The sequence below is a fragment of the Mirounga angustirostris genome, unplaced genomic scaffold (genome assembly GCF_029215605.1).
Source record: "Mirounga angustirostris isolate CCGP_5_RB_7025 unplaced genomic scaffold, mMirAng1.0.hap1 SCAF_1, whole genome shotgun sequence".
NCBI classification, from domain to species: Eukaryota; Metazoa; Chordata; class Mammalia; order Carnivora; family Phocidae; genus Mirounga; species Mirounga angustirostris.
Window position 1 is genome coordinate 146,100,889 of NW_026991709.1, and position 12,033 is coordinate 146,112,921.

General features: G+C 38.5%; 1 protein-coding gene across 9 annotated transcripts in view; it reads left to right on the plus strand.

The window, feature by feature from the left end:
• Positions 1–12,033, plus strand: part of ULK4 (unc-51 like kinase 4) — a 599,599-nt gene that overhangs the window by 49,323 nt on the left and 538,243 nt on the right. For all 9 annotated transcript variants that reach the window (XM_064589489.1, XM_064589509.1, XM_064589506.1 and 6 more), the window contains one exon: positions 7,948–8,026. In XM_064589489.1, the coding sequence (XP_064445559.1) occupies positions 7,948–8,026 (79 nt within the window). The remainder of the gene's footprint in view (positions 1–7,947; positions 8,027–12,033) is intronic.

A 12,033-nucleotide genomic window follows, 5' to 3' on the forward strand; every position in this document is an offset into this window, starting at 1 on the left:
ATTGTATTGTCTTTGCTCCTTTGTCAAAGATCCTTTAAGTATATTTGTGTGAGTCTATTTCTTAGTTCTCTGTTCTGTTTCATTGACCTTTTTGTTTATTCTTAATACCACACTGTCTTGATGACTAACTTTATAGTGAACCTTGATGAAGTCTGGTGGCATCAGTCCTCCAACTTTGCTCTTCTTTGTCAATATTGTGTTGGCTATTTTGGATCTTCTACCTCTCCATATAAACCTTTAGAACCACTGTATCAATATTCATAAAATAACTTGCTGGGATTTTGTTTGGAATTCTATCGAATCTCAGAATCACACTGGGAGGAACTGACATCTGGACAATATTGAGTTGCCTTATCCAGGAATATGTAATAACCTCTGTATTTTCTTAGTTTTTTGATTTCATTAATCATAGTTTTGTAGTTTCTGATATAGTCCTGTATATATTTTGTTAGATTTATTCATAAGTATTTCATTTTGGGGTGTTAATGTAAATGGTGTCTTGTTTTTAATATCTCACTTGTTCATTGCTGGTATATAGGGAAGTGATTGACTTTTATATGTTAACCTTGTATCCTGCACCTTGCCATAATCACTACTTCCTGGAGGTTTTTTTTTTGGGCAAGGGGGGAAGGGGAGTCAGTTCTTTAGGATTTTCTACAGATAGTTATGTCCTATGTGAACAAAGATAGCTTTATTTCTTCCCTCTTAATCTGTCTACCTTTTGTTTCTTTTTCTTATTGCATTAGCTAGAGCTTTCAGTATGATATTGAAGAGTGGTGGTGAGAGGCAGCAGACTTGCCTTGTACCTGATCTTAGTGGGAAATTTTTGAGTTTTTCAGTATTAAGTAGGATATTGGTTGTAGGTTTTTTGTAGATAGTCTTTATCAAGTTGACGAAGTTCCCCGTCTATTTCTAGTTTACTAAGAGTTTTTATCATGAATGGGTCTTAGATTTTTGTCAAATGCTTTTTCCTCATGTATTGATATGATTCTGTGATTTTTTTTTCTTTTTATTTGTAGATGTGATGGAAATTCTTTTTTAAAAACTGTAAATTCAGTGGTTATTAGCATATTCACAAAGTTGTGCAACCGTCACCATTATCTAATTACAGAACATTTTCATCATCCAATGAAACCCCATATCCATTGCCCCTGTCCCTCAGGTCCCTGCAAACCACTAATCTATTTTCTGTTATAGATTTACCTATTTTGAATATTTCATATAAATGAAATATACAAAATGTATTTAATTCTTTATGTGGCCTCTTTCACTTAGCATACTGTTTTCAGGGTTTATCAATGCTGTAGTATGTATCAGTACTTCATTCATTTTTTTTTTTTTTAAAGATTTTATTTATTTATTTGAGACAGAGAGAATGAGAGAGAGAGAGCACATGAGAGGGGGGAGGGTCAGAGGGAGAAGCAGGCTCTCCGCCGAGCAGGGAGCCCGATGCGGGGATCGATCCGGGGACTCCAGGATCATGACCTGAGCCGAAGGCAGTCGCTTAACCAACTGAGCCACCCAGGCGCCCGAGTACTTCATTCTTTTTATGACTGGATAATGTTCTATTGTACAATAATATCATATTTTGTTTATCCATTCTTGATGAACACTTGGGTTGTTTCCAAATTTGGCTTTTATGAATGATGCTGCTGTGAACATTTGTGCACAAGGTTTTATGTGAATATGTTTTCATTTCTCTTGGATATATACATAGTAGTGGAATTGTTGGGTCATATAGTAATTCTTTGTTCAGCCTTTTGAAGAACTGCCAGACTTTGTGTTCTTCCCTGATTTTATCTTTGAGCTTTCAGGTTTGATATTTATCCCTGCTCATTTTATTCTTTTATTCTTTTTTTTTTAAAGATTTTATTTATTTATTTGACAGAGAGAGACACGGCGAGAGAGGGAACACAAGCAGGGGGAGTGGGAGAGGGAGAAGGAGAAGCAAGCTTCCTGCTGAGCAGGGAGCCCGATGCGGGGCTCGATCCCAGGACCCTGGGATCATGACCTGAGCCGAAGGCAGACGCCTAATGACTGAGCCACCCAGGCACCCCCCTGCTCATTTTATTCTTGAGGATCTCTATTTTAACAATCATATGAAACAATTTTTTTTCATTGTATTCTGATTCTTTAGCAGCCTGTATTGGTCTATAATGTATTTTTGAATTTGAGGACAGATTGTAGGATTATAAAAATTCTGTTTTGGAACAGAATTTAGGGTTATAAATATTATGACTAATATTTAGGGTTTAACAGTAGGATTATACAAGTTCTATTCTTATCTCCTTAGCCTGTGGGTCACTTCTTTTTCATCACGGTCTTGCTTTTTAGTGCTGTTAGTTCCTCAAATTCTTGGTGGTCTTTGGTACTTATTTATATTATGAATAAATGGTTAAATTGATCAGTATAGAAGTTGGCAATACAAATTTTCCCTATGCTTCTCTAAGTCTGTTTCTCCAGCAACTTCTTTAAAGTAAAGGGCGGGCATGTGAGTGGTGATGCCTGTTGGTTGACTTACATGTTGGGAGCCCAGCTGGCTAAAGAGCAGGTAGGCAGGCTGGAGGCCTACTCAAGAGTTGCCAGGATGGGTTTTTCTTTGGGATGGAGCTGGCTTTCCTCCACTAACCCTCTTTTCCACTCTAGTATCTGCTGTAGAGGACCACAGTCTCTGGTTCCCACATCCACATCTGTATCCAACCTTAGGGTAGATTGCTTACTATAGGAATAATTTTCCATTTTTATCCTGGAGGCCAGGACTGTAGGGTTTATTTTGTGTACCAAGGAGGGAGATGGCAAGGCAGCAGGACCTGGTTGGCCCACTTGTTCATTGTGTGGTTTTGTAATCTGGTGATCGTCCAATGGCTCATCTCATCTTTGCCTTCTGTTTTAGTTTACTCTGAGTCTCTGGGGGCTTCCTTGGGAAGATCTGTCTTTATCTGTGGTTCTTAGGGATTTCTTCTGTTCATTTTCTGTCAATATGATTTCCTCTATGCTTGTCATCTGGGATTTCCTCAAACATTTTGGTCTACTGTCAGCCCTTCTTTCTGTTTTCATTTATCATTTAATTATAAATTATGTTTTCTTTTAGCAGACTCTTGACAGAACAGAAAGGTGGGTGTCAGTGTCCAGTCTTCTATGTAAAGCAGAAAAACGTCTAAGTTTCAACTTGTGCTTTTGTGTTGATTGTGATTGTGCCTGGTGGACATTTTCAGTTTTCATTTGACACATAAGATATACAGAAGTGCTTCTGAATTTACAAATGTTTAGGTTTTTTGTTTTTTTTGCTTTATATTTGCTATTTCACTTTTATAACATAATATGTTCTATAGAATTTCAGCTTTTGAGGATTCTGTGCGTTTATCTTTGAGGTCTAATACGAAATCTTTTTTTTAAAATATATTTTATTTATTTATTTGAGAGAGAGAGAGAGAGAGAGAGAGCACAAGTGGGGAGGAGAGAGAGAAGCAGGCTCCCCGCAGAGCAGGGAGCCCGATGTGGAACTCGATCCCAGGACCCCGGGATCATGACCTGAGCCAAAGGCAGATGCTTAACTGACTGAGTCACCCAGGCGCCCAATACGAAATCATTTTTAAAAATGTTATTAATGTAGTAAGTGATGTGGTAATAGTAGCTAGCCCATACAGCACATATTAGATGTCGGACAACATGGTAATTTCTTCACGTGGATTATCTCTTTTGATTCTTTGAACAACTTGAGGTACATATTGTATGTAGTCAATCCTATTTAACATAAAAGTAACCAGGCACATGAAGGATGAGTACCCCCCCTCCCCCCTTCCCCCCCTCTTTCCTCCCCTTCGTTGGGGGGACAAGGCTGGGCCCAGGACATTTCATTCCAGAGTAATAAATACTGCCCTGTCCCACCTCTCACTGAGTAAGTGTGGTCACTGTAGATTGTAGTAAGTTTGGTATATACTTCTGTTACTTTGACCTTGCTAGTTTTATTATGACTGCTTGTACACATGTATTCACTGTAGCCTCCTTGCTGTGCTTGGAAGAGAAGAAGGTTGAAGTTTCCCATTACTCTTGGGTGTTCTTTGTTACATGGTGTATAACAATACCCTTTGTAGGTTATATTACTTTTAGTTTACAAGGAATCTTTTTCTCATTTAGTGATGTTAGCCTTAAATTTTTTTTGAGATTTATATTGAAAACCCTGTTCACTTTTGTTTATCTTGTGCAGTCGTATATTCACTCCTTTCCTATTAATATGTTTAGTTACCTTATATTTGATGTCGATGTTCTATTCATTCAACAAACATTTATTGAGGGCCTTCTTGATGCAAGGGACTGTCTTGGTGTTGGCACTGGTGAGCAGTACCAAGCCTTGCATTCACGGCCTTCTAGGCTGGTGGGGGACACAGATAATAAACAAGTAAATACATGAAGAAGGAACTACATTTTAGATCTACTCTGTGTAATGTGGTAGCCACTAGCCATATGTGGTTATTAAATTTTTTTTTTTTAAAGATTTTATTTATTTATTTGACAGAGAGATAGCGAGAGCAGGAACACAAGCAGGGGGAGTGGGAGAGGGAGAAGCAGGCTTCCTGCCGAGCAGGGAGCCTGATGTGGGACTCGATCCCAGGACCCTGGGATCATGACCTAAGCCGAAGGCAGACGCTTAACGACTGAGCCACCCAGGCGCCCTGGTTATTAAAATTTAAATTTAAAAGTAATTCCAGGGTGCCTGGGTGGCTCAGTTGGTTAAGCGACTGCCTTCGGCTCAGGTCATGATCCCGGAGTCCCTGGATCGAGTCCCGCATCGGGCTCCCTGCTCGGCAGGGAGTCTGCTTCTCCCTCTGACCCTCCCCCCTCTCATGTGCTCTCTCTCTCTCAAAAAAAAAAAAAAAAAAAAAAATCTTTAAAAAAAAAAAAAAAGTAATTCCACAAAAAATTAGTTCTTCACTTGTACCAGCTATATTTTAAGTGCTCAATAGTCACATGTAACCAATGGATACTCTTTTGAACAATGAAGATATGGAACATAATCTGTCCTTGCATGAAGATTATTTGCCAGTACAATTTTGGATAATGTGAATATGGGGACACTTCTGAGATACAGTGTAACGGGACACTAGGGGCATCCAAAGTGGTGGCATTTAAGAAGAAAGCGGATTATGAGAAGAAGTCCATTTTTTGATATATAGGATCACATCGTATATAGGATATAGTTGTATGTAAGTATTTGGTATAAACTGAAAAATGTTTTTATTACTTTAAATAGTTTATAACTTAACACACGATCTTAAAATTCTTAGTTTTATCTTTTGTTCTGATAGGATCGTTTCTGGCGAGGTTGGGGAAAATAGCATGTTGTAATACATTTTTCTTTTAGTTCTTTTAGTTATTTACTTTTGTAGATTGAAAAAACAGGTTAGTGTTTCGTAAGTACTTTGGGCTTGTCCTTGAACCAAGGTAAGTTTTTGCTTTGCATCCCCTTAATTCAGTAGTCAGTTTTTGATAATGTATTTTTATTTTTTTATGTTCAGTTAGCCAGTATATAGTACATCATTAGTTTTGATGTATTCAGTGATTCATTAGTTGCGTATAACACCCAGTTCTCATTGTAAAAAAATTTAGAAGTTAATCCATCTATCCCTTTTGGGGATATCCCACACATGTGGAAATTGAAGGATAATTGACTTGGCTGTGGTCACAAAATGGGTCAGTGGCAGAGCAGTGAGTAGATGCTTTTTCTTGTAACTTTTGGTCCAATGCCCTACCAAATCTTTTTCAAAATGATCACTTTTAAAGTATAATCTTTTTAAGACAGTCTCTTCAACACATGGTGTTGGGAAAACTGGGCAGCCACATGCCAAACAATGAAACTGGACCACTTTCTTACACCAAATACAAAAATAAGCTCAAAATGGATTAAGGGCTTAAATGTGAGACCTGAAACCATAACAATCCTAGAAGTGAGGACAGGCATTGATGTATCTGACATCAACCGTAGCAACATTTTTCTAGATATGTCACCTGAGGCAAGGGAAATAAAATAAAAAATAAACTATGGGGATTACATCAAAATAAAAGCTTCTGCACAGTGAAGGAAACAAAACTAAAAGGCAACCTATGGAATAGAAGATATTTGCAAATGACCTACCAATAAAATTTATATAACTCAACACCCAGAAAACAAATAATCCAAATAAATGGCAGAAGACATGGACAGACATTTCTCTGAAGAAGACATTGGGATGACCAACAGACACATGAAAAGATGTTCAGCATCACTGATGATCAGGGAAATGCAAATCAGAACTAAGGAGATACCACCTCACACCTGTCAGAATGGCTAAAATCAACAAGAAACAAGTGCTGGTGAGGATGTGGAGAAAAGGGAACCCTCCGACACTGTTGGTGGGAATGCAAGCTGGTACAGCCACTCTGGAAAACAGTATGGAGGGTCCTCAAAATATTAAAAATAGAACTACCCTATGATCCAATAATTACACTACTATTTACCAGAGAATACAAAAACACTAATTCAAAGGGATACATGCACCCGTGTGTATTTTGCAGAATTATTTACAGTAGCCAAACTGTCGAAGCAGCCCAAGTGTCCATTGATAGATGAATGGATAAAGAAGACATAATGCAATACTATTCAGCCATAAAGAAGAATGGAATCTTGCCATTTGTGACAATATGGATGGAGCTAGAGTATAATGTTAAGCAAAATAAGTCAGCCAGAGAAAGACAAAAACCATATGATTTCACTCATATATGGAATTTAAGAAACAAACAAATCAAAAAACAGACTCTTAACTATAGAGAACAAACTGATGGTTACCAGAGAGGAGGTGGGTGGGGGGGATGGGTGAAATAGGTGGTGAGGATGAAGGAGTGTACTTGTGATGTGCACCGGGTGTTGTATGGAAGTGTTGAATCACTATATTGTACACCTGAAACTTATAAAACACTGCATGGTAAGTACACTGGAATTAAAATTTAAATAACAGTATAATGTTTTTTATTTAGAGGCAGGATGCTAGTCATACAAATGCCTAGGACTTCTTTAATTTGTATATGTTAAGAGATTTGAATGGCTAATTCAAGAAGTGTTGAAATCCATAAGAATTATGTCTGTCTGTTAGAGTTCTGACAACATCAGCACTTTCCTGTGGTCCTTCTCGGAGTTGTTTCCCTCCATGGGTCCTGTGTAGTTTATTTTACTACTATTTTATTTATTTTAGAACCTGAAAAGCTAGAGACTCTCTGGCTGGTGTACACACTAATTAGTCCAGAGAACATGCAAGCATCAATATGAATACAGTGCTCAAAAAAAAAAAAAAAAGATACGGTTGTCATCAACTCACATGTCCAACTATTTTCTCCAGTTAAAAAAAACTTACGACTAAACTTTAACAAATCATCTGTAAATGATATTTAATAATTTATTGACCTTATTTTCTGTTGGATAATGATACAGAAACACCTCACTAAAACTAGTAGTTTTTGGAACAATATTTGTAAGATCTAGGATTGTAAAAATTTCTATAAAAGTGGATATATAAATATGTTTAACTGTTCTGATATTTTTTTACCACTTATATATAAAATCCTTGGTCTACTAATAAGTAGGACATAACCTTTGCCAAATACTGCTGTACTCAGAAGTAAAAGGGTTAATTACGTTTTTTTCTCCTCTCTGGTTAAGGCCTTTCAAAAATTTTATTTTGTATTTTACTACGAAAGCCCACCTTGTTCAACTTGAGTCACTATTACAGACGGTCCTGCAGAGGGCATTGCTGTTCTTGTCTCTTCATGTACACAAGGGCCATATACGTGGAGGAGTGAATGCTCACCCCATTTTTATCTTATCTTAATGCTCATAATTGTGAAACATAACTAACTAGGGTTGGCTACTTGGGTCTCTAACTCTCCTCTTCAGAGCTTATTTTTCTCCATTTACAGACGGGCCAAGGTTGCTCGGGTGATTGGTTTACTGGCCTCGCACACAACTGAGCTCCAGGAAAATACACCTGTTACTGAGGTAATTCTCTTTTATGCCTGGAATGTTATGAATGACAAAAAAAGGTTGTTCCTGATTTGTAATTTAGAACACGCAGCTTTCATTGACCTTCACTTAAGTTTTCTTTGTGCAGTTGTGGCAATTATAAAATAACCTCAGTAGACCCTTAGGCGTAAACACAGCCACAAATTTACAACCTATTCTGTTATTAAAGGTGATATGGTGGAGTTAAAAGGCTTGTGGGCTCTATTCATCATTATTTCAAGAATTTTTGGATAACCCTTATTTCATTACTAGTTTTCTTGTCGTCTACCCAACATTTTATTATACCTAATTTATTTCCTAGTTGAAACACAGCTCACAATTCTGATTAAAATCCTTTTCACCCTGAATTTAGTGTTTTCATCCTCACCAGTTGTCAGTTATTTCTGACAACAATGCCAGTATTTAATGGCCATGCATATTTGAAAGGTATTTTGAAATATCAGGCATTTATTTCAAGTACTGATACTGGGAAGTGTTTCTTTGTTAATTAGTAAATCTAAGTTCCATCAAGTGAATGCTACCATTGAACTGCCTTTTTGAGCATCCTTTATCCTTTGGACTAGGGGAGTGTCAAGCGTCGAAATAGGCGAAGAGAACCAAGGCTTTTAAGGGCAAGGGCAATAACTCTTGAAGGAAGGAGAAAGTGGGGAGAAGGAAGTGGGAAGAAGAGGGGATTTTTATAGAGCCAGAACCTGGTGGTGTGGTATTTGGGGCTTTAGGAGGAATTGTTTAGCCAAGTATTGTCCAATAGAACTTTCTGTAGCGATGGAAAATGTTCTGTAACTTTGCTGTCCAGTACCTCAGCCATTTGCTGGGATGGCATCCCAGTTAGCCCTGGTCTGAGTGGACATGAACGGACAGTTAATTTAAGGTCCCTGCATTTCCTTTGCTTTTAATTCCTTCCCTATTTCCTGGAAACTGTGAGATCTCTGCGGAGATCTACAGGAAATGTCCCTAAGTCTAACCTTTTTCTTGTTTTTATGGGACCAAGAAGAATGAATTGTGACCTATGCAACCCCTGATGGTACCCAACTTGGCTATCAGAGATGCATAAGTTTGATTTTTCTTTTTAAGACCAAGCAGATTAGGGTGGTATCACTAAGCAGAGAGGCTTTTAGCTCATAAGTGGGGGGCTTCTTCCGATGACTCAGAGGAAGAGTTTCCAGTGAAACAGAGTGGTACTGTAGGAGATGGAAGAGAAGTTAAAGAAAATTCTAAGACAAAGTCCTGACATTCTAGAGGGCATTCCTAGGTAATCAAAACAGGCAGTCAGTGCTCAGGAGCAGTGTGCCATGAAGAGTGAGCCCCTGAAGATGTAAAATATGACTGTTGAATTAAAATGTTCAGTAGGTGCCATGATGAGTAGGGTGAATACTTTAGGAAGCTGAGTTAGTGGATTTGAAGATCAGCTGGATGAATTCTTTTAGGATTCAGAAGGAAAAGAGAAAGGTTAAAAATTATTAACTAAAAAAGAATGGAAGAGAGTTCCAGAAGATCTGTTCTGCTGTCCAGTATGGCAGACACTAGCCCAAAATGACTATTGGGCCTTTGAAAAGCAGGTAGTCTGAATTGAGATGAGCTGAATACCAGATTTTGAAGACTCAACAGGGGGGTGGGGGTGGGGGAAGCATCTCACCTGTAAATTTTTTATAGATTACATTTTCAAATGACAATATTTTGGATATATTTGGATAAATACATTATTACAATTAATTTCACTTTTTATTTTTTGCTGTGGCTCCTGGAAAATTTTAAATTACCTTTGTGGCTTGAATTGTATTTCTATCGGACTTGTCTAAGATAAACATAATGGGATTTCAAGGAGAGATCAAAGCAAACATTCATGAAAGAAATAATAGAAGAAAATTTCACCCTGAGCTGAAGAAAGAATCAATCTTTAGATGAAAGGTTTCACCAAATGTCAGGCAAGATATTGAAAAAAGATGCACATTTAGACCTATCCTGGTGAAATTTGTAATTACAAAGAGAAAAAGAAAACCAAAATTCAGGTTATAAACAAACAAAAGCGAATTAGACTTGCATATAATTTATTTGTAACACTACAAGCTGAAGATATGGAAAACAATAGGAATAGAACAACACTTAAGGGATCGTGTGACCTTAAATTTCTCTGTGCAGCCATCTTATTGCCTGCTTGTGAGGACAAAAGGAAGACTTTTTCAGAAATTCAGAGACTCAGAGACTCAGTCTTTCACCAACATATAGCTGCCTATAACCAAATTTTCAGGTAGAGAAGGACACATAAACAATGAATCCATTAACATTTAAATCCAAATAATAGCTGTTAATGTGATGTGTAACCTGGAAAAAAGGGATTCTTGAAAAAGAATGTATATACTGTGAAAAAAATAATGGTAGCATGGAAGTAAATTCTACATTGGTTTAGAAGATCTGGAAGGGGGAGAGAAGAGTAGGAAAGGACAAGACAAATCATTGTTGTTCTTTTACTAATTGAACATTTATTGAGTATCTCTTATGGGCATGGCAGTGTGTTATGTGCAGGAAAAGGAGAGCGTGTGAGGAAAGAGAGAGCGAGCGAGCAGAAATATAGTGTTAGGTGGTGATAGATGCAATGAAAAAGATAAAAGTAGGCTAGTGGTGTTTGGGGAGGATGAGGTGGTGGTGGCGCCATTTTAGATGGGTTGGTCAGGGAAAGCCTTGGAGAGGAACATCCAAGCAGAGACCTGAAAGGGATCGGGGGAATGCTTCCCTCAGTTGGGGGAAGGGTGAACAGCAGGTGCAAAGGATTGGCGATGGAAGAGTGGTTGGCATGTTTCCACGAACAACACGGAGGTTATGTAGCTGGAACTGAGCGAGAGGGAGACTCAGGAGGACGACACAGGAGATGAAGTTAGTGAGGTAGCCAAGGGCTACGTCATCCCAAGCCTTGTCGTAAGCCCTGGTCAGAATTGGGACTTTATTCTGAATGAGATGGGAAGCGATTGGAGGAATTTGAGCAGAGGAGAGCCTCGATGTGGCTTATGTTTGAAGAGGATCACTGTGTTACAAGGACAGGGGCAAGATAGACTCAAGAGAGACCACTTTAAGAAGAGCCTGTGGTAGTTCAGGTGAGGGGTGATGGTGGCTTGGACCAGGTTCGTAGTGGTAGATGCAGTAAAAAATGATTTTATTCTGGATATATGCTTTCTTTCTGGATAGATTTCAAAGTGTTGACAGATTGGCGGATTGCTGTGCTATTTGAAGGCAGACTTTAATAACTAGGTCTGGCCAATATAAGTTCTAAAATTAAATATGAAAAGTACTGAGGCATTAGAGAAATACAAATCAAAACCAAAATGAAATACCGAGAGAGTCACCAGATTGGCAAAAATGAAAAAGCCTCACAATCCTAAATGTTGGTGAAAGTACTGAGCAGAAGGAAGGCTTGTATGCTGCTGGTGGGACTGTAACTGGCCACAGCCACTCTGGACTGAGGACATCTTTACTCTGTAAGCCAGAATCCCCTACCTTGTAACCCAGTGTACCAAGTGACATGTTCAATAATGTATATTACCAGCATTATTTGTAACAGCCCTAAGTGTGAAATAACTGGTATACTTATCAACAGTAGAAAGGACAAAGTGTGTCACATTCACACAATGCAATGCTAAGTAGCATTGTGAATAATGAACCCCAGATTTGAGCAGCAAGCCTGAATGAGTCTCCTGGTCATGGGCCGTTGTCCTAGACATCAGTAGGGACATTTCCTGGGGAAAGATTGATCTACAGATTCAGAAATGTCCAGGGGCTATGAAGGTTCTTGTTCAGAGGGTCAGCTCCCTCTTGATGCTGGACATCATGAAGGAGAGGCGGATGTAGGTAGAAGTCATGGAAGGTGTGGAGGTGAGGGGTGCCTTGTCGCAGAATCTGGTGTCCCCCGTGGTGTCCTTGTGCTTGAGGCTCCATGTGGTTGTGACTGCAGATAGTATATTGTGCTGCTGTAGGAATTCCCGTGGGTTTGG